The sequence below is a fragment of the Rhincodon typus genome, chromosome 29, assembly GCF_021869965.1.
Source record: "Rhincodon typus isolate 14 chromosome 29, sRhiTyp1.1, whole genome shotgun sequence".
Lineage (NCBI taxonomy): Eukaryota > Metazoa > Chordata > Chondrichthyes > Orectolobiformes > Rhincodontidae > Rhincodon > Rhincodon typus.
The window spans coordinates 18,485,544-18,508,630 of NC_063360.1; the positions used below are offsets into that span (position 1 = coordinate 18,485,544).

The 23,087-nt window shown below is 38.7% G+C and overlaps 1 protein-coding gene across 1 annotated transcript in view; it reads right to left on the minus strand.

The window, feature by feature from the left end:
• Positions 1-10,702: 10,702 nt before the first annotated feature.
• Positions 10,703-23,087, minus strand: part of smim24 (small integral membrane protein 24) — a 22,317-nt gene continuing 9,932 nt past the window's right edge. The window contains exons 2-5 of the mRNA XM_048614344.1: positions 20,508-20,628; positions 16,700-16,747; positions 15,445-15,498; positions 10,703-11,122 (exon numbers count right to left, since the gene is read on the minus strand). Of these exons, the coding sequence (XP_048470301.1) occupies positions 11,056-11,122; positions 15,445-15,498; positions 16,700-16,747; positions 20,508-20,628 (290 nt within the window). The 3' untranslated portion in view covers positions 10,703-11,055. The remainder of the gene's footprint in view (positions 11,123-15,444; positions 15,499-16,699; positions 16,748-20,507; positions 20,629-23,087) is intronic.

Here is a 23,087-nt window from a genome sequence, read left to right on the forward strand (position 1 = left end):
TAATACCCAAAACATTGACTGCTCCTTGCCTCCAGATGCTGCCTGGCTTGCTGTGTTCTTCCACCCTCCTGTTTGTCTACCTTTTATCTGTTGTGTCTCCTCATTTGAACAGAAGATGAGGCTCAATTGAAGTGATTTCTTTTAATTCATTTTGTAATTCAAAATGGTGCCAGATTGTTGTGACAAAACACTTTTTACTGTCTTTTCCCAAATACATGTAAGAATAAAATCATTCATTCATTCATTCATTTGAAAAGCAGGGCTCATTAGTGGAAATGATTTGTGGAGTATATTTACCCATACATGTGTATCAAGAAAGAAACAGAGAAAGAAACAAGAAAAGAAGGGAAAGAAGTTAAAAGTGACAAATTATTTAAAACCGAAGATATCAGATTTTGTTCACATAACCTAGAGTCCAGTAACTCAATGTCCAGTTGAGATTCTTTCAGCTGGCTGTGCACAGTTATCTGTTTTGTGGGAGCTCAAGCACAGTTAAATTGTTGGTAAAGATACAGTAGTTTAAGCGGGAAATTGATTCACTAAACACAATAAACACAAGTTTATTTCCAGAAATCAGATTTTTGAGAAATATTGAGATAAGAAGTACATGATTGACTTAGCCGTGAAATGCTTACTCTTCTGGTGTTACAAGCAATGTGATGAACAAAAGTCAAAGCTGTATAATTAAAGGTGGTTCAAAAAACCAGCAGTTTCAGTAATGTCACTGGACTTCTGGCTGAGACAAGGTGGATTTGATATACATTCATCAGAAACCATTGTGTTTTATAACAGATAACTGTGGAATCATCTGCACAAAATCAAACAATGATGGATTTTGATGGTGTCATTTGTTCAGAACTAGCTGAAACAGACATATCATCTACTTGTCCATTTAAAAAAATATACATATATAGTTTACTTAAAATTAAACAATTTTGATCTCTCTTTTCTGCCTCTGTGCACTACAATTACATAATTAGATGTGTGAATGTTAGACTACTGAGTGTATTGGCTTACAACATCTAACAGAATATGATTGTAATGGATTACAGAATCTACTAGATTACAGGATGTATTGGATTACTGGGTGTATTAGCTTGCTAATCCTTCTGCATAACTGGGTGTATTGGATTATCAAGTATACTATATTACTGGATCTGTTGCATTGCTGGTTGTAGTGCATAGAGAAAAAATATGTGGTAAAATGTACCTCCCAGAAGGAAGGTGTTTCGATGTTCTATCTCAATTAAGACAAACTCACACAGCCAGAAGCAGAAACTGGAAAGTTTTCTCCAATTTTTTTTTAACCTTCGGTGGAATGTACTTAGAGAACCATTGAACTTTATCCTCAATAATGGGAACGCATTGTGTCTTTTTCTCTTCAACCTATGATACACCATGCCTTCAACATCTGTCAAAATCTGACCAAATCCAAAGCTCTTCATTCATCATGAGCAAAAAGTGGTGAACAAAATATTGAAACAGAGGCAGGTAATTTTCATGTCTATATCTCCAGAATTATACTGAAGGAGAATGTATGATTTAATGGCCAATTTTTGGTGACCTCAAGATGAAATTAAGCTAGTCTAAAAACTGAATAATGCGCCAAGTTCTCAAATACCCTATGTTTTGGACCAGACAAGACTCCCCTCAATGTATATTAATAAGGTAGCCTGGACCCTAACTTTTTCTTACTTTAAAGGTAAATGTTAGGTGCTGCTTGATTGGTCAAACTACTCACATTAAGCAAAACACAATTTATTCAAACACTATAGTTAAAATACAACAAAAGAAAGAGGAACTTGGAATAACCTAACTCGATTCGTAAGCTTAACAGAATAGTAGATTATTTTACTACTAAACACTGATTGTTCCATTATAGTAACATCCCATAAACATACCCTTGACAAAAAGGCAAATTCAGAAAACAGATTGTCTCACATGCAACTCCTGCAGCAGGCCGAGAACTCCCAGCTTTTGCCTGTAACAGTGAAAGGGGAAGAAAAAAGTAGTTTCCACTTCTTCAAAACCCCAACAGCAACTGCTGAAGCTAAACCTAAAATCCCTGGTTCTGTGGGTAGGAGCTTGACTACACCCATTCAGGCTGCTTCTTTTGTTCCAGCTATTAAAAAAAAACCCAAAGCTTCACAAATTGTTCATCTTCTCATAGACCTCTCGGTACCTGACCCCAAATCTCTTTCTAAAAGAAACCAGGAAAAACACATCTCTTAAAGCCACAGTATCATCACACCTACCACAGTAAAGAAGTTTATTTTACAGAAAAAAAGGTCCTTGTGAAATGATTTGCAGTCCTTCCTGAAGTTGCCAACCATTTTGAAATTATTAACTGTAACTACAAATAAATAGAGAAATTGGTGGAAATATGCAACATGTCAGGTAGAAGATATGGGGAAATAAACTGAGTTAACAATTGAAGTCTCTGATATGGGGAAAGGGCATTTTCTCACCTTACAGATGCTGCCTTACCTGTTCAGTATATCCAGCATTGCTTGGTTATATTTCTGCTTTCCAGCATCTGTAGTATTTTGCTTTTGTAATAATAATTACCATTGATTAATTTACCCAACAAAGGCAAATTCTGAGGAGAGAGACTAAATCTGTCAGAGATACTTCATTAAATATTTATGATATTGAGGTTTAGCTATATATTTATAAAGCAGAAGTATTAACTGTAGTCACTTGACTGAGCCTTTCATATTTTCTTTCCATTTCTAGATGCTAAAATATCGTTTCACGAATAGCAGTAGCCCATTGGAACCTTGCCCAGGTGGTCACTTTTGAAACTTGACTTCACTCATTGCTTGTAAATCAACAGTTTTCACCCGGTTCGATGAAGAACTAACAGGATGAAGAATGTTGGTAGTTTGCACTTTCCTTCCCAGTCCAGGGCAATACATTAGTATCCTTAATTTTCTGCCCTCACTACTGTTCTAAATAACAATAATTAATTCAGCATGGACACTGGAGTAAAATTGGGACCTCCTTGGTCTGTGCTATTCAAAGACCCCTGCAGTATTTCTATCAAATGAGGTGTCAGTTAAATATTATCTTGATTGGGTTACACACCAGTGTAACCATTACAATGGACTAGGAGAATAATGTGTTTTTACAATGAAAGAAAATGAATAAATAAATTTATGGGACACCTTGGAGATTGTATGCCTCTATAAAATACTTTGGGAAAAGAATGTAATTAAAGGTGTGATTTAAGTACAAATTGCTGTGATGCAGCAAGCTGTAATAGACTGTGAAGACACAACCAGCACCTTGTTAATGAAACCTGCATTGGCCCGATAAAAGTACGCATTGACTTTTACAGAATTACAGTTTGAAATAGTGGATATTTTTGTACTTTCAATCACCAAGAGATTAGATTTAGTTAGTCAAACTAAGTACAATCTATAATCTGTAATTAGGGTTTCCTGGTTCAATATATCCATTTCACGGCCATCTAATTCCATGCCTAATCTAAGCACTAAGCTTATATCAGCCATTTATGTGATTCGCCTTTACTGTAGTCCAAAGACAGCTTTGAGATTCTGCACAATGAGTTGTCAACATAGTAAAATAATACGCAGTCTTTGCTATTATTCAGTTGATGCTGCAAGCTTCAAGAACATATGTGTAGTTCAAAACTTTTAATTAATTTTTAGAAAGAGCATTTAATGAAGTGACTCAACTCCAATATCCTTGTGTAAGCTTTGTAGATTGACTTCCTTTTCTGCTTGACTCACAGATAGAAGTCCTTCGAGAAGGGTTCCAAGGTGGGGTGGAGTGAGTTGAGGTGGTAGAGAAGTGAAGGCAGATGAATGGAACCCTGCTGATTTAGTTTCCCCATAGCTAAGAAGGCTAAATCAACAGTGAGGAATTATAGCAAGCTTGAGCATCCTTATACGTTATATTCTATACAGCTCAAAGAAAATGTAAGAATAATTTAAAACAATAAATATTATACAATATTGAACATGAACTAGATAGTAATTTAACAAACGGTACAAAGATACTATTATTAAAGGAATTACTTTACTCCATGTAAATAATTACATTCAAAGGTAAAACTTTCTGTAAAATACTCTTGAGGACATGTCTATGAAACACAAATGCAAATTCAAAGAAGTTATTGATATTGTTTATAAATTGGCATTCTGCTCTCTGTGTTTCACGAGCTTGTTAAGGCAGTATTTCTTGTGTGGGCATGAGCTCTCAGGTGGACAGTTGTCTTGGCCATTTCTTCACAACTCTATGTCATAAATGGAGGTTGAAAGCACAGGACAGTGCCAGCATCTGAAATTCCTGTTCCTGTTTCCTTTAAACCTACAAGATACAGCAACACTTGGTCCCAAAGAACGTTACAGATTGGGTTAAAGATCTGAAACATTCAGAAGTAGGTCTTTTACTTCAAGGTTTATGGCCTTCCTAAGAAGAGCCAAAATCTTAATATTTATTTAATTCCTCAATCAGGTCTGTCAGCCGCTGCTCAGCTCAGTAACTTTTGGGTTGTGAGGCCATTATGAAAATTGGCTGACTTCAGGAGATCTGTCAAGCATTTGGCTTATTAGTGGGTTACAGCACTTACTATGTTTTGCCAATTGATTTTTATTTAATGCCAGAGGTAATCCTTTAACAGTATATTTATTTAAAATGAAAGGATTCACACAATGTTAGGAAAAACTCCAATCAGAAACTGTAGACTTGGCCAACTGGTATTCAATGAATCACAGGAGGAATTCAACAACTTCCAATGTCATGTTCAGAAGGAAGAAATGGTCAGCAGAAAATATGACACAGATAGATGACTGGATGAGTGAATGAAAGTTCAGCACAACACAACATGTTCACACCTAGCATGAAAGCACTTACTGTTAAAAGTAGAGTGGGGTAAGGAAATTGCAAGATATTTAAGAGCTATTGAGGTATTTCCTGATGAAGAAGCATTTTGCAGCTTCTAAATACCTTGGCAAAATTTCATTTGATTTTTCAAGACTAGACAGGCTTACGAAGTGGTAGAAAGATCTTTTATGTCACGGTCTTGACCTTGTAACTGAATCGAGTTAAATATTGACTGTAATATTGAGTGGATTGCTACCTCAAAATTCCATTAATAATATTAGGTAGTGCAAATTTGATTCTTTATATTTGAGCCATATTATTGGAGAAATTATTGCTCCAAACACAAACTTTTGCTGACCTCTGCTGGTGGTTCCTATAAATGCTGAATTGTGATTGTGGAATGGTTCCAATGAGGCTGCGTGAGCCCCACCCACTGGAGGTCAGAGGTCAGGATATCAGTGCCGCAAATAGCTGTTTAATGAATTAGACCATGAGTTTTCAAACTCATTGGGTAACCATGGGAGATGTCTTGGGGAAGCGCAAAGCATGAGGTTTCTATTTTTCATAATAAAAAAACAATCAATAACAAGTCAAGCAGCATCCATGAAGAGAGATAACCAGTTTACTTACTTTGAAATCTGGTGTTATGAAATAATACAGGATTAATTAGTAATCTGTAGTAATAGATCTTCTTGGGTAAGGTTAATCATAATATGACAGAATTTCACATTGAATTTAATATTGATGTTTTAAACTTCAAAATAGTTAGCCTCTTGGGTCAATAACCTTTCGTCAGAACTGGGAGAAGTCGAAATGCATATTTTAGGCAAGTCAAGTAGAGGAGAGTAGAAAAAGAACAAAAGCCAAGGCTAAATGACAATGAATCACAGTAAATGACAAAAGTAGGGCAAAGCCGAAGGGAGCCTCCCCCACTGTCCGAATGAAGTTAATGGAATAGTGCCCCAATTTCTTTTTAGGCCCTATACAGAATTCTGAACTCAACATTGTGTTCAACAACTTCAGTTCCTAATGAATACTCTCATTTTTTTGGAACAGTAGATTGTGATAATGAAGCTGCTATCCATTTAATCCTCCTGCATTTCACCCTAACGCAAAACTTTTGTTCTTTCACCCCACAATCCCACCCCCCCCCCCCCCCCCCACTAACCACTTTTCTCTGTCCCTCCACTTGCTTAGAATCTGCTACACCTCTTGACATTTTCTCTTTCTAGGCCAGCATTCTGAATTGTTACCTCTGTTTCACCTTTTCACTTTGCCTGGCCTGCAATAAGCATTTTCCAGCGTTTTCTGTCATGACCGAACAGTCCTGTTAAAGCTCCCTGTTACCCAGCAACAACATCTTGCACTTACAGAACTCACTTAAAATAGGAAAATACTCCAACACCACTAAAGGACATTCCTCTAACCAAACTTCTCAAAACCTCTTCTAATACCTGCAATTTAAGTTAGTACTGCATTTGGTTAGGTCTTTTGTAGTTAATGGAGCATTTCCCAGTTAATCAAGTGTTGGAAATGTAAGTTGCTTTTGACTAAAAGGAAGCATTAATAGGCTTGATCAGTTTGATAGTGTGTGCTATTTGAAATCTATGCTGCCTTGATGCTGTGAACACTTACCACAGACATACTCTACTCAGTACATGGCATATACATGAACCTGCACAGTATACCTGTGGTAAGTATTCTCAGCAACCTGACAGTGAGGACTTCACAAAATATTTATGTGGAGTTGAGAACCCCATCTTGGAAAGCCTTTAGACAAATCTTGTGAAGTGGAAATAAGGGGCAGTGAAGGTGGTAGCTTTGAAGTCAGTCATCACCTTTAAAAAGAACTGTTGCCAGAATTACTGTCTATTGAAACAAATTTTGAGACAGAAATAGTTAATAACACTGCTGAGTTTTTCAGGGGGATAGAAACTATTACCTTTGGCAGCAAACGTGCCTGCTGTTGGACTCTGGCAGGAGTTTCCTTAATCAAATACTAGTTAGATTCCCATGACATACAGATGGCATTTTAACCCACTCCTGAGTGAGGTGCCCACTATGACTGTTCTGCCAGGTCAATTTGTCTGGGAACCAGAAAGAACACTGTAGCTAAGTTAGTAAATGATTGTCTTTCTTCAAGCAGCTGTATTTTCCTTTCAGGGATTTAGCTTTAACACATTTAGTAAGTTCCTGCCAGATATGCTGTCACTTTGCCCTGGTGATGTTGGGCCCTGCCAATCTAAAAAGAGTCTCTCTGTGTTCCAGCACCACATGCATCAGCTCAGACAGAGTACCATCTGTTAAATGATCATTTTTTCTGCACAATTGCAGTATGTTAGCTTTGGATCTACACCACTTCTGGGTCACAAACAAAGGTGACTCATACCTTGTCAGTTGACTGTTAATCCAATTGAGAAATGGCAAATTGGCACAATCATGAGTAAATATGGGGTGAAGGGAAGTTCCAAGCAAGGGTAAAGAGAAGTGTAAAGAGAAAAGTCAAGTTTCTGGAAGACAATAGCTATCATATCATGTCAGGAAGGGAAAAAGAGCTTTGTGGAGATAGTAAGGTATTACTGATGAAGGTCACATCAGGGAAAAATAGTAAAAAGTTAAAATCAAAGGTGCTATAATTGAGTGAAAAATGTATTCACCACAAGAGAAATGGCACAAATAGAGATAAATGTTTTTGATCTAATAGCTATTCCTGAGATATGATTTCAGGGTGGCCCAGGTTTGAAACCAGATACTCCAGGACAAATTCCATTTAGAAGAGGAGCAAAATGGAAAGGTGGAGGGGTAGCGATAGTGGAAGAAAAACAAAACGCATTGCCCAGAAGAATATGAGTGGAGATAAACAAAGAATAGAAATTGCTTGTCGGTGAAATGCATAGGTGCCCAGGCCCAAAGTTATTTCGTTTGTCTGAAAATAAATCCAGAAACTAAAGGTGCATGTATAAGGCAACAATTATCATGACAGACTTTAATCTAATTATTGTATAATTGGCATGAACAATTTGAAGAATGAGTCAGAGAATGGATTTGAAACAGATTTTTAGAACAATAGGTTGAGGGACCAGTTTACTTATTTTAAATCTAGTGTTATGAAATAATACAGGATTAATTAGTAACCTATAGTAATAGATCCTCTCGGATAAGGTTGATCATGATATGACAGAATCTCATTTTGAATTTAATATTGATAATGTTAAATTCAAAACTGAGATCTTAAATTTAAACAATGTATGTTCCACAGATTGTATGAAGTTTGGGTTGGCTAAGGTAAGTTATAGTGCAGGATGTGACAGAAAATAAGCAATGGTGAACATTTAAAGAAATGATTAATCATTCTTAAATTCTCAAATATATGTTTCCTGTAGAAGTATGGCTTCCACAAGAAAAGACGTCCAACAGATGTAGCTAACTACAAAAGTTTAAGATAAAAATCAAAACAGAACATTATGGAAATACTCAGCAAGTTTGGGCATATCCGCAGAGAGAGAAATCGGGTTAACCTTTGAGGTCAACAACCTTTCACCAGATAAGAGGTAATTTACCTGAAATGTGAAGTCTGTTTTTCTCTCCATACACATGCTACCTGATCTGCCGAATATTTTGCATATTTTCTGTTTTCTTATTTCATGTTTGCAATATTTCCAGTATTTTGGTTTTTGTAGTAAGTTAAAGATAGTACTCGAATTGAGAAAGGGATTTACAGTGTCACCAAGAAATGTAATAAAATGGATTAAGTTGGTTTTAGAAATTGTCAAAGAATGACCAAAAAATTGGAAAAGAGGAATAGAATAGAAAATGAATGTAAACTAAGAAGAAATATAAAAACACATTGTAAGAGCTTTTACAAGTCCTTATAGATAAAGGGAGAGAGAGGTCAGTGAAAGTGAACACGGAACTCTTAGAGGCAAAGACAGGAGAAGTCACAGGGGACTTCAGGAAACAGCAGAAACTTTAAACAAGTGTTTGTTTTTTCAGTAGAAGACATTAATAGTATGCTGGGGGAGCAAGGATCAAATGAGATTGAGGAACTGAATGTAATTAATATTTGGAAGGAAGAAGTTGAAAAGTTAATGGAGCTAAATCCCAGTGATGGGACACAGAATAAATTGAAGGAGGAGACAGATTTCTATTAGTATTGAGTTAAAGGATTATATGGAGCAGACAGGAAAGTGGAGTTGAGGCTAAGATAAGATCAGCCATGATTGTATTAAATGGTGGAGCAGGCTGGAGGGGCTGAGTTGCCTACTCTTATGAAGGAGAAGAGTGCAATGTAACCACATTTATTAAAAATACAAAGTTAGATGGTAAAGGAATATGTGAGAAGGATGCAAAGGAACATTAACGGGTTATATAATTGGACAAGAAAGTGACAGATGGAGTGCAATGCAGAATAATGTGAAATTATCCTTTTTTTATTCACTCATGCAACATGGGCAACGCTTGCTGGATCAGCATTTATGGCCTATCTCTAGTTGCCCTTGAGAAGGTGTTGGTGTGCTTCCTTCTTAAAGTCCTGCAGTCCATGTGCTAGGATTTTGTCCCAGTGACAATGAAACTCTATAGGATTTTGAGACCCTTGTTTCGACTGATTAATAAATGGTCTAGATCTTGAACTGCAAAAAACAATTCTAAAGTTTGTGGACATACAGGTGGTAGACAAAGTTCAATGCAGAGAAATGTGAGGTGATATATTTTGATCAAAAGAACATGAAGAGACAAAATTAAATAAAATGTACTACTCTAAAATGTACAGGAGCACAGCGATCTGGTGTATTTGTGTATAAGTCATTAAAGATGGCAGGACAGGTGCAAGCATAATTAATAAGTATATAGTACTTTATTAATTGGAGCATAGAGTACAAGAGCAGAGAGGTTATTCTGAAATTATACAAGACAGTAGTTAGGCCTGAGCTGGAGTATTCTGCACAGTTCTGGGCACCATATTTTAGAAAGGATGTGAATCTTTTGAAAATATTACAAAGGAGGTTTACAAAATGATTCCAGAGATGAGAAACTTTAATTACAAAAGTAGATTGGATAATTTCACACTGTTTTCTTGGAGAGGAATAGGCAATGAGAAGATTTGTATAAAGTTTTCAAAATCATGAGAATTATGGACAGAGCAAATAAGGAGAGACTGTTCTTCTCATAAAAGAACACAGAATAAAAGTGATTTGCAAAAGAAATAAATGCAATGTGAGAAAATAACCTCTGCACACAGCTTGTGGTTTGGGTCTGGAATGCACAGCCTGGAAATAGAGTGAAGGCAGATTCAATGGAGACATTCAAAAGGATATTAGATGATTATTTAGATTGAAATAATAAGCAGGGCTATAAGGAAAGGGCAGGAGAATGGTACTAAGCCCTTATACTCATCCAGAGAGCCAACATAGACGCAATGGGCCGAATGGCCTCCTTCAGCACTGTAACAATTTTAAGATTGTATTAGGAGTAGGTCAGGCTCAAGATGTCACATTGCTTCCATCTCTCTTATTGTATTATTGTGATCTTAAATCTGAACCTGTGAAATTTCTGTATGAGCAATAAGGCCAAAATGACAAATATGAAAAACATAGCAGTTACATACAGAAGGATTTTAACATTAATAGAGTTAAACAGTGGAGTTATCACCCTTCCTAAACACAGAAGCAGTGAATGTATATCACTATGTGATCCTGACACCAGCAGGATAGCCTTGGTTTGTCTTTTGAAAGTAAGCTGTTTTATTAACCAACCTGTTGGGACTCATTGATATACATAAAGGATTCACATCTGTATAATACCTGAACAGACATCACATTGGAAGTTTCAAGTGAAAAATGAAGAGGTTTCCATTATTATTTATTGATGCTCTTTTATACAATTCTATATATTTCCCAATTCTTGCAGAAAAATGCACTAATACCTTAAATGTAGCAAATTATATTTTTATAACTTGCAAAGCATCTTAAATGATCACAATTTATTCATCACGTTTTTATTTTATTCACCGATCAGACATGCGCATTTCTGGCTGTTCTGTATTTATCGCCCATCTCTAGTTGCCCTTAAGAAGTGCACAACTATATTAGTCTCAGTATTCCATTACAGGAGATTACAGCTTTCAGCTACTAAGCAATCACTCTATATTCGGGGGGAAAATAAAGACAGTATTGAAGTTGTGCATGAACTTCCAGTTGGAGTGCTTTATAGGCTTGTCCTTTTCTCATCCTCAATGATTACTGGGTTGGAATATACATTGGATGCTGGTGTTCTATAAGCAAGATGCATATAAAAATTAGAAAACCAAATTTTACACATGTTTTCAATTTAACAATAATATAGCATTGATGCAATTCACTCATTAGTTATCTTGGAACTTCCTTGGTATTTCCCTGCGCAATAAACGCAGAGACTCTGAAAATCAAGTTCTATGGCTCATAAAGCTGTCCATAACCAAGATTTTTTTTCAACAAAAATATCACTCAAGACCATGCTCTAAATATTGGCATCTGTTAGACTACATCCTAGCACTTCAGTGTGGCCTAAACGACATCCTGAACACTTGAGTCATGCCCTGTTCTGGCTGTGGTGCAGACAACCGCTCATTCACTTAAAGCTGAACTTTCATTCCGAGCCTAGACTGAGAACAGAATTAGAGACAACCCATCAAAGTCTTTCAAATCAGCACCTTGTAAAATTCACTTTACAGAGATGGATATCAAACAACTTTACCAATGGACTAGAACACTCTGATCTCACAACTGATTCCATTCCAGAAGAATTCTGGGAACACATCAAAGCTGCTGTACTGGATACATCCAGTAAGATCATTGGACTCAGCAATAAGGAGAACAGGGACTGGTTTGATGATGATGACAAAGTGCAAAATGTGCTGGCAATAAAGAGGTCAGTTCGTCAGACTCACTTGGCTCAGCTGACGAGCCAAGAGGAAAAGTTAGCTAACCGTTAAGAGTACAGCATACTTTAAAGTAAACTGAGGAACGTCCAAAATGACTGGTGGATCACACCTTGAGGAAAAGACTCATCCGTATGCTGACAGTGGTGACATAAAAGGCTGCAAGGAAGCACTGAAATCTGTCTATGCACTAGACAGTGTATCAAAACGAAATCACCCTTCGGAGTGTTATGGTCAGACAGTACACACTGACAAGAAATCTATTCTGGATCAGTGGTCAGAATGGTTCAGTGCCAAGTGCATGATACTAACATCAAGTATATCAGCATTAGCTCATCAAACGAAACTGGTAGAGGAAACAATGTCCACTATCAACCAGACAAAGAGCAACAAAACCCTCAGGTTTGACGGAATTCTTCATGAAACCTTGAAGAATGGTGGTCTTACACTACTTGAAAATCTCCCAGGGATTTTAAGGCCTGCTGGGAATAGGGCAGATTTACGCAGAGTATTTGTGTGGCTATTATCATCAAAACCAGCAAAAGGAAAGGAGAAAAGTCACATTGCATCCTCTACCATGGAATCGCCCTCCTTTCAATGGCTGGGAGGGTCCTAGTTAGAACATTTTTGTCCTCGGAGTTGTGGAAACAAATCTGCCAGAGAGCCAGTGCAGTTTCAGAGGCTCTACAGATGTGGCATTTGCAGATACAAGAAAAGTGTTGTGAACAAAGACCTGTACCTCACTTTCCGAGCCCTCCCCAAAGCATTCAAAACCGTGAGCATTTATCCTTGATAAATTTGATCGCCTGCCTACTTCTGGCCACGGTGAATCGGTTTCATGAAAATCAGTATAGACAAATGAAGCACAATGGCAGGCTCTGGAATCCCTTCCAAATGTGAAGCAGGAATGTGGGCTTACCCCAGACCAATTCACCATCTTCATCAGTGTGGTGCTGCAGCAGGCAATAGATGATATTAAGGACATTGTTACATACACTTCAGAAGTGAAGGACACTTTGAATCTCAGATTTCTAATTGCCAATCTAATTGTCCTTGAAAATGGTAAATTGTTGCAGTCCTCGTGGTATAGGTACACCCGCGATGTTGTTAGGCAGGGAGCTGCAGTATATTCATCCAGTGACAGTGAAGAAGCAGCAATTTAATTCCAAATGGCTGTTGGTGTGACTACAGGAGAACTTGCAGTTGGTGTTGTCCCACGAACATGGACAGGTACTAGTGTGAATGCATTAGCAGATTAGTTCAGTGTTTCCATCACTGAGATCAGGGTATTTATTGCAAAGCATTAGCTTCACCTTCAGTACACACAAACTGTTCAGGAATTTCTATCTTACCACTACTTCTACTATTTTGTGCATTTCAATAAAATAAATATTGAATACAATACATCTGCAGAATAAATTAAAACAATGAACTGATATCAGACTAAATTTTCCATTGAACATTTTGATCCCAAATTTTGATCAAGGACAAGGCTTTGCTGTGCGAATTTCTAACGATGGGAACCAAAGTGGGAAGGACTTCATTCCGCAATGAGATTTTGTCCCATTTAGGAGCAATCCTAGGGGAAAGTAAATGGTAAAACTTGTCTCTCAACTGTTTCACAGCATCTTGCCTCACTTAGTGGTATTTCCTGGCCTCCTCACTTACAGAGTGAGTGCTGTAGATCTTTAGTCCTAGCTTTAGTCCAATAAAGGCTCCCAACTCATCCAGGTAATGATAATCAATCATTGGTTTCACTGGTAGCTGAATTGCTGCAGAATTATTTCATCATTGTGGGTCCTTCTTCAGCATCCTTCCTTCCATCAGTTTGATTCACAAACATTCAAATCAGCCGATCCCCATAGATCAGGATAGGAATTGAGCCATCTCAATTGGGAGCACATTTGACCTGCTGTTTGGGCTATCACACATTGAGGATCAATCTCATATGTCATATGCTTTCTGGAGTTTTTGAGCTATCTATCCTTTCTAGAAATAGTTGGTTAGTCTTGAGTTTGGTGCATAATTTCCCCTTGATATCCTGCCCAAAGTCAAGTCCTTGACAATTATTTGCCAAACTGCAGAAAAGCTGTTATTAATTTCCAGTGACTTGGAGACAGTAAGGACTGCAGATGCGAGAAGCCAGGACAGGTGTAGGGGCAAGTGTAACATCTCCTGTGGATGCAGGGAAAGGTACCGAGTGTGGTGGAGAAGTTGGTGGGGAGTGTAGAGCTGTCGAGGTAGTCGCAGAATGAACTTTCCCTGTTGAATTCAGACAGGAGTGGGGAAGGAAATATCATTTTGTTGGTGGGATCTGATTGTCAGTGGCAGAAATGTCAGAGGAGGATGTGTTGGATTCGGAGGTTGGTGGTGAGGTACGCAAGGACTAAGGGAACTGTATGCTTATTGTTGCTGGGGGAGGGGATTTGAGGGTATGTGCGGGAAATGGAGGAGATGCAGTTGAGGGCATCTTAATTACAGAGGAGAGGAAATTCCAGTCCCTAAAGTAGGATGTTATCTGGAATGTCCTGAAGTAAAACTCCTCATCCTGGGAGCAGATGCGATGGAGGCAGAGAAATTGAGAGTCTTGGATAGCGTTTTTGCAGGAGGGTGGATTAGAGGAGGTGTAGTTGAGGTAGCTGTGGGAGTCGGTGTGTTTGAAATGGATGTCAGTGCTGAGTCATTTTCTGGAGATGGAGACGGAGAGATCCAGGAAGGGGAGGAAGGTGTCAGAAATGGTCCAGGTGAATTTGAGGGCATGGTGGAAGGTGTTGGTGAAGTTGATGAACTGCTCGAGCTCCTCACAGGAACATGAGGCAGCACCGATGCTGTCATCAATATAGTGGAGAAAGAGATGAGGGATGGTGCTGGTGTAGTTGTTGAAGAGGAGCTGTTACACGAGTCCTACAAGGAGGTAGGCATAGCTCGGGCCCATGGGGATGCCCACGGCCACCTCTTTGGTTTGTAGGAAGTGGGAGGAATCAAAGGAAAAGTTGTTGTGGGTGAGGACCAGTTCTGCCAAGCAAATGAGAGGGTCAGTGGAGGGGGATTGGTTGGGCCTGTGGGAGAGCAACAAACAGAGGGCTTTTAGACCCTCCGTGTGGGGGATACAGGTGTAAAGGGACTGTACATCCATGGTGAAGATAAGGTGTTGGGGGCTGGTGAATTAAAGGTTTTGGTAAAGGTGGAGCGCGTGAGTTGTGTCAAAAATGTTGGTAGGGAGTTCCTGGACCAAAGGGAAAAGAATTGAGCCAAGGTAGGAGCAGATGAGTTTGATGGGTAAGGAGCAGGCAGAGACAATGGGTATGGTTGTGGGGAGTTCATGCTCTGAGTTTTGGGTGACTAATTAGCTCTGGCCATCCTGTACCAACATGCAATGAGCTTCAGCAAGGAGAATCCTGCCTTAAAGATAATTTATATGTCACCAACTCTCAGGTGAGCACTCATTTGAATGAGATTGAGTACAAACATTGCCTTTCTGACTGGTCGAGCATTATATCCAAAAATCTCCTTAATACAGTAAAACAACAATAACTCAACTTAAACTTTAGTTTACACATATTTTTGCTGTGATTTTGGAAGAAATAGTAGAATTTGAATAAATCAATATTTTTCACTCAAAATAACAGCCAATTTGTGAAAAGAAATGGATGCTTGAATGACAAAATTCCACTTACCCATCACAAGCAGATCGATTTCTGTCAGAGTCAGAGTCCTCATGATTCTTATTCCTATAAAAAGTAACACTTGGGTCAGTACTGCCATAACAGTCCTTCCACCAGTGTCTACGATACATTGTTAGGGATTGTACCAAGGGTATTGCACCTATTAATTTTCTTTTGACCTCAGGATATGACAGCATCAACAAGCATTCATTCAATATTGAATATAATTTACCTGGAGAATACATTAAAACAATGAAGCGAATATCAGACCAAACGTTCCATCAAACAATTTGACCCCAAATTTCAATTGAGGTCAAAGCCTATGCTGTATGAATTTCTAACTAGGGGAATAGAAGTGGGAAGGGCTCCATTTCACAAGTGAGCTTGTCCCATTTAGCAGCAATTCTAGGGGAGAGTAAATGGCAAAGTTGTCAAACAACTGTCTCACTGCATCTAGGCACACTTAGTAATGTTACCTAGCCTGCTCACTTACAGACTGAGAGCTGATGATTGTTCATTCTATGGTACCCAATTAAGGCTCCTAACTCATCCAGATAATGATGATTACTCATTGGTTTAACTGGTTGCTGTGTTGCTGTGGAATTATCTCATCACTGTCAGCCCTTCTTCAGCATCCTTTCTTCATCAGTTTGTTTCGCAAACATACAAATGGGCCTGTCCCCAGAGCTTTCTCAAGTGGGAACACATTTGACCTGCTGCTTGGCTATCACACATTGACGACCAATTTTACATGTCATATGCTTTCTGGAGATTTTGAGCCATCAAGCCTTCATTGAAACGACTGGTTAGTTTGAGTGTTTTCTATAGCTTCCTCTGGGTTCTGAACCAAATTCAAACCCTTGATAATGATTTGCTAGAGTATAGAAAATTATTTTTAGTATGGGTGGGTGAATGAGGCAGACCCTGAATTTTGGGTGACTAATTAGCTCCTGCCATCCTGTGCCAACATCCAGTGAGCTTCAGTAAGGGTAATCTGGCACTTCAGAGTAAACTAAGTGTCACCACCTCTCCAGTGAGAGCACATTTGAATGAGATTGAGTATAGACATTGCATTTCTGACTGGTCTAGCATTGCATCCAGAAGTCTCCTTAATACAATAAAACAACAATAACTCAACATAAACTTTAGTTTACTTGTATTGTTGCTGTGATTTTGGAAGGAATATTAGAAATTGCACAAATTATTATTGTTCATTCAATATTTGTAAAAAAAACAAGAATGCTTGTATGACAAAAAAAGTACCTACCTATCACCAGGGGATAGTTCAATGGCAGGCTGATCATGTTTGTCATTCCTATAAAAAGTAACATGGGTCAATAGAATGCAACAGTCCTTCCAAGGCCGCCTAAAATACGTTGTTGAGGATTATACTCCAGACCTTGCACTCATTGATTTTCTTTTGATCTCAGGATAAGGCAGCATTAACAAGCCTGCATCCAATATTGATTACAATTTACCTGGAGAATAAATTCAAACAATGAAGCAGATATCAAACTAAACTTCCCACTGAACACTTTGATCCCCAAACTTCGATCAAGATCAAGGCCTTTGCTGTGCGAATTTCTAACGATGGGAATCTCCATTCCACAATGAGATTTTGTCCCATTTAGGAGCAATCCTAGGGGAAAGTAAATGGTAAAACTTGTCTCGCAACTGTTTCACAGCATCTTGCCTCACTTAGTGGTATTTCCTGGCCTCCTCACTTACAGAGTGAGTGCTGTTGATCTTTAGCCCTAGCTTTAGTCCAATAAAGGCTCCTAACTCATCCAGATAATGATAACCAATCATTGGTTTCACTGGTAGCTGAATTGCTGCTAAATTATTTCATCATTGTGGGTCCTTCTTCAGCGTCCTTTCTTCCATCAGTTTGTTTCGCAAACATACAAATGGGCCTATCCCCAGAGCTTTCTCAACTTGGATATCATTTGACCTGCTGCTTGGCTATCATACAGTGTGGAACGATTTCACATGTCACATGCATTCTGGAGATTTTGTGCCGTTAATCCTTCATCGAAACATCTGATTAGTCTTGAGTTTTTCTACATCTTCCTCTTGGGTTCCGACCCAAATTCAAGTCTTTGATAATGATTTGCTAGACTATAGAAAAAATATTTTTCGTATGGGTGGGTGAATGGAGGCAGACCCTGAATTTTGGGTGACTAATTAGTTCCTGCCATCCTGTGCCAACATCCAGTGAGCTTCAGTAACAGTAACCTGGCCTTAAGAGTAAACTAAATGTCACCACCACTCCAGTGAGGGCACATTTGAATGAGATTGAGTATAAACATTGCATTTCTGACTGATCTAGCATTGCACTCAGAAGTCTTCTTAATGCAATAAAACCGTAATGACTCAACATAAACTTTAGTTTACTTATATTGTTGCTGTGGTTTTGGAAGAAATAGTAGAAATTGAATGAATTATTATTATTCACTCAAAATAACAGCAATTTGTGAAAAGAAATGACTGGTTGTAGAACAAAGAAACAATTACCCATCATCAGCAGTAAGGTTGCACTCACACTCATCACACTCTTTATTTCCATAAAAATTAACACTTTGGTCAATACTAGCATAACAGTCATTGCACCAGTGTCCAGGATACATTATTAAGGACTGTATGACAGATCTTGCATTCATTGATCTTCTTCTGGTCTCAGGTTATAGCAGCATTCACAGCCTGCATTCAAGATGCATTTGCCTTGTAATTCTTTCTCCAACGGATTGACTTGCTAGGACACTTCGGGAGGCATGAATGAACATTGTGGTACTGGAGTCGCGTTGATGTCGGAAGAGGTCAGGGTAGATTTCCTTCCTGAAGGACTTGTTGATCCAGTAGGATTTTTACAAAATCCGCTGGTTTTCATATTCATTCTCCCTTTGTCTGTGAGGGTTTCCTCCCACAGTCCGAAGATGTGCAGGCTAGGTGAATTAGCCACAGGAAATGAAGGGTTACAGGGGCTGGGTCTGGGTGGGATGCTCTTCAGAAAGTTGGTGTGGATTTGATGGGCTGAATGGCCGGCTTCCACACTGTAGGGATTTGATGATTTTATGAAATGAAGGTCCATTAACGTATTAAGTCACATGACAGTGGATGTTCATCTGACAAAGGAGCAGCACTCCAAAAGGTTCTGATTTCAAATAAACCTGTTGGATTATAACCTGGTGTCGTGTGACTTCTGACTTTGTTCACCCCAGTCCAACACCGGCACTTCCGTGTCATTAAGGTATTAAAATTGAACAGCTTTATTTGGATTCAGGCATGTTGCTCGTTCAGAGTAAATCAACCAAATTTTCAAAAGTGATGTTCATCCACAAGATTAATCTTGATTTCCATAAAAAATATTTTAATGCAATGGATAGGTACTCAATACTTAGATTTTCGTCACCCTTCCCAACCCGTAGGATATGAACAGTGCATGGTTCTGTGATTGTGGCTTTTACATCCATTTCCATTTTAAAAATGAACAGTTGTGGTCTGGGATAAGCATCGGCAGTTCCTACTATCTCTGTTGTGGTCCGACCTTCAGATACATTGTGGGTAAGGTAATACTAATGGTACAGTACAACTATTGTTCTCAGTTTCTCTTGCAAACTGAATTTGCCCAATCTGCGTACATAGTTCATTGTTTCTGTTTGTGACTTGTCACGGGTGCTATAAAGTGAAGGGTGACACACCCCCCCACCGATAACTAAAACCAAAACACCCAGAAAGGAATGCCTCACCCTGAAATCTGTTAAAAGGAGTGTGAAAACCTGCCTCTCAGCAACTTCTAGTGGTTAAATAAAATAAACCCCTGACACTCACTTTACAATCAACAAGGAACAATTTATTTATCTATTCTAACAGCCATTAAATTAACTAAACTATTAACAAACTGAATAAATCCCTTCTAACATTTAACTATTCCCAACTAAAACAAGACTCTAATGGTATGGTCTTCCAATAAATACAAGGCCCACTTATGTAAAATAAAACAATAAAAAGAACTTAGTCTCTTGAAATTACAGCCAGGTTACGTATCTTCCGGAACATTCTGTGCCTTCTCCGTCAAAAGTTCCGTCAGGAATACTAACCAGTTGTGTTGTAGGTACCTTTGATTTAGATGGTGTTTTCTCTAAAACTTGGAGAAGGCTGTGAGAGCCAGCAATTCTCTCTTGCGTGCTGATGGCTGTTAACTCTGGCAGATGGCAGTTCACTCTCCTGTCTTTGCCCAACTGCCCTTTCTTTTATACTCTTCATGACATATCAATATTTCTTACAATAAGATTGGTCCTATGTTCTCAAAGCCATCAGATTTAAATTTAATTGGTTGTTGGTATCCAAGTGCTTGGTTCAAATTAATTGGCTAAATTGAAAACTTGTTGTCTTGATAACAAAACAAAACTGCTGCTTGGCTTGCTAACTATATAGCCTTTTGATACAAATGTTTTAATTCAGCTGCTCTGTGTACCTGCAAACCCACAAGCTCCTACCCACGGACAACCTTTTTGAATCTCTAAGCATAGAAAAGGCACATCATCTTTTAAAGGGACCATGCGCTGTTTCCCCCAAGCATTTTACAAACACCAAATTATAACTTTCTGCCTCCTAATCCACAAGTACTCTATACAAATCAACTTTGCAACCCACAGGTAAAATTCTGTCATACAAAATATCACAGATTCAACTTTGAGAGAGACCTCTTACATAAAAAGGGGACATAGGTATACAAGATGGAGGGCTGGTCAAATAAGATTTAGAAAGAATAAAATGTAGGCTAGGAAGCAGCAGACTCATTGTGAAAGAGCAACAAAATAGGACACATCAGTGAGATTAGTAGAGGGCACACAGATGTGTAAAATTGCAGAAAGCTCTTGTTAAAATTAAAAACAGGCAGGTGAATGCATGCTTTGAAGATAACTCCAACATCAAAAAACCAAGGAGTCAAGATTTTGTCCGCTGTCCTTTTTAAATAACTGCATCTTTTTTCACAGAATCTCAATTTCAATTCATACTGATTTGTGATACTTGATAATAAGACATGAATACTCGGTATAGCTCCATTGACTTACTTGGTACAAAAAATCCTGTTCATTATCAACAGGACAAAGACAATGAAAATGAACACAGTAACGGCAGTAAGTCCAACTAGCCAAGGCTGCCAGGATCCATTGGTCGTTGCTTTTGCTGCACCTTTGAAAGAAGAAAAGGTCAAAGATGATTTAAGATACTTGCTTATAGAGTAACAAATGGGTCCCAACAAACAAATGTTCAGTTTCACAATTTTCTGTGTTGTTGCAAGCAAAGGCTAAGTCTCAGGTGCATAGCTCGAGATACACCTGGGGATGCCAGAGAAATCCTGATGCACTGGCGTCCATGGAAATTGCCCCAGAATTTTGAATCCCTGACTCAGAGACTTAAGATGGTTTTGATGTACTTAACTGAATAGTTACCAGCAAGTGTTCGACACCAAAGTTCTGGTTTAAGTCCTGAGTGACTACACAGCTGACACCAAATCACTTACTCTGACCCCCAATTTTCCCTTGACTCCATGACTACACCCTCCCTGATCCCTTGAGTATACCACCTGACTAACACCCTCGACCACACCACTCCTGACCTCTTAACTCTCTGTTCCAAACTGATCTCCCCTTGATGATACTACCCCCAGCCTATCTGTTTAACTTACCCCCTCAACCAGACCTGATTAGCCCCAAAGTGTTGACCCAATGACTCATTTCACCCAATTGACACCTTACTTGCCTATAAGCTTACCCATCTGACATCCCATCCACTTAATCTACCCACCTACCAATACTACCGACCTACCTATTCACTCATTCATCCACTTATTGTTCTTTAACATTCAGATTGGATCTTTCAACTTGTACAACAGCAGCTAGTGCTGTAAGAGAGGGGTGCATGTTTTATCTTCCTCCTGACACTACAGTGCTGCAATGCTGTTCTTCAAGGGTCACTGCTCTCTGCATTTCTAGCGAAGCTAGGCTCAAAGCAACAGCCAGGCAGGCAAAAGCTTGGCAATCAGACAACAGGTAGCAATTAATGAAAGATCCAGGCAATACATAGAAAATAGGTCATTCAGCCCTTGAAACCTGCTCCACCATTTATTACAATCATGGTTGATCATCCTATTCAATATCCTGTTCCTGCCTTCCCCCCATATATTTTGATCCCTTTAGCCCCAAGTGCTATATTTAACTCTTTCTTGAAATCATATTGTTTTAACTTACTTTGAATATCATTTTATTGCATTATATACCTCAAGCCATGTAGAGTATATGTTGCCTGGTTAAGTAACATGCTTGATAGAAGCTGTGCACATCTAATTCAAGCAGGTAAGAATAAGCTAATTGTGCTAAATTATCTGTGAGTTTTAAGATGAAAGAAAGTATCTACAGATTTGGAAATTTGATACAACAATTGAAAATACACCAGAGATCCACTACAGGTTACTCAGTATTTGAAAGGGAAAAGGACAGATAATGCTTTCAAGCTAAGGTGAAGGGTTTACACCCAAAAGGATAACTATCTTTCTTTTTCTTTTCATGCGATTGCAGTCTTGTACATTTCAGAATTGTCTGCTTAAGTCAGCTATTTAACTGTGGATGTTATGATGACAACAAGTTCCCCAATTCCTTACAGTTCTAAAATGCACAGCTAGGCTCCTGGATGGGGCGACGAATTGGCTTTCCTTCTTTATCCACCCACACCTTCAGTTGGTTGCAACAATATTAATTAAGAAAACATTCCTTACCTTGTGCATGCTTTGCACCCAGATGCAAATGAATTTATGTTTTAAGTGGAGCAAGTGTAATCAGGCCTTCTTGATTTAACAAAACAAGTGAGTTTTTTAATGACTAAACGTGAGAAAAATTAGCAATGCTAACATGCGCACAGCTTGGAAATAAGAGGTAAGTCTAAAAAGAAATAAGTTTTTAAAAGATTATACACAGATCATTCTCTGAATTGTTTGCAAAGAGCAGACAATTGAATGTTGCAGGTCATTACAGTGGAGGCTACTGGCAATGTTGATATTGAACACCTGAACAGCCACTGTTTGAGATTCGTGGCTCTGTAAGCTGGATGAATTTCTGATGCCTTTGGGCCCCTGGTTTAATTATAACTTTCAGGGTATTATGCTGTTTTTTGTTAACTATTATGCAGTACTTATTGTTAGAGAAGGGTTTTTGCCTGTAACACAGGGATAATTGAATTGAATTAGTTTTATTGTCAAGTGCACTTAAATGAGTGCAGTGAAAAGTTTGCACTGTTGCCACTTACAGCACCATCTAAGACACTAGCTACCTAGGTACAATTACTTAAGTGTTTGGTATAAAATAGAAAAAGCAATAACTAAAAAGTCCAGCATAAGAATAAAAAGGGGGGAGAAAGTAACCAATTTACTGACGTTCCACCCAGGTCCAAGCCAGCACTTAGCCTCCACATCGCAACGGGCCAAATCTTCAGACCACGCCTGGCTTCAAAACTCGAGGCCTCACCTCCAGTCTGCAAAGTGGCTCGCCTCCCCGCGATGACCTCCACTCCTGGAGTCGGTTCCCCATGACAACCTCCACTCCTGGTGTTGGTTCCCCATGACAACCTCCACTCCTGGAGTCGGTTCCCCATGACAA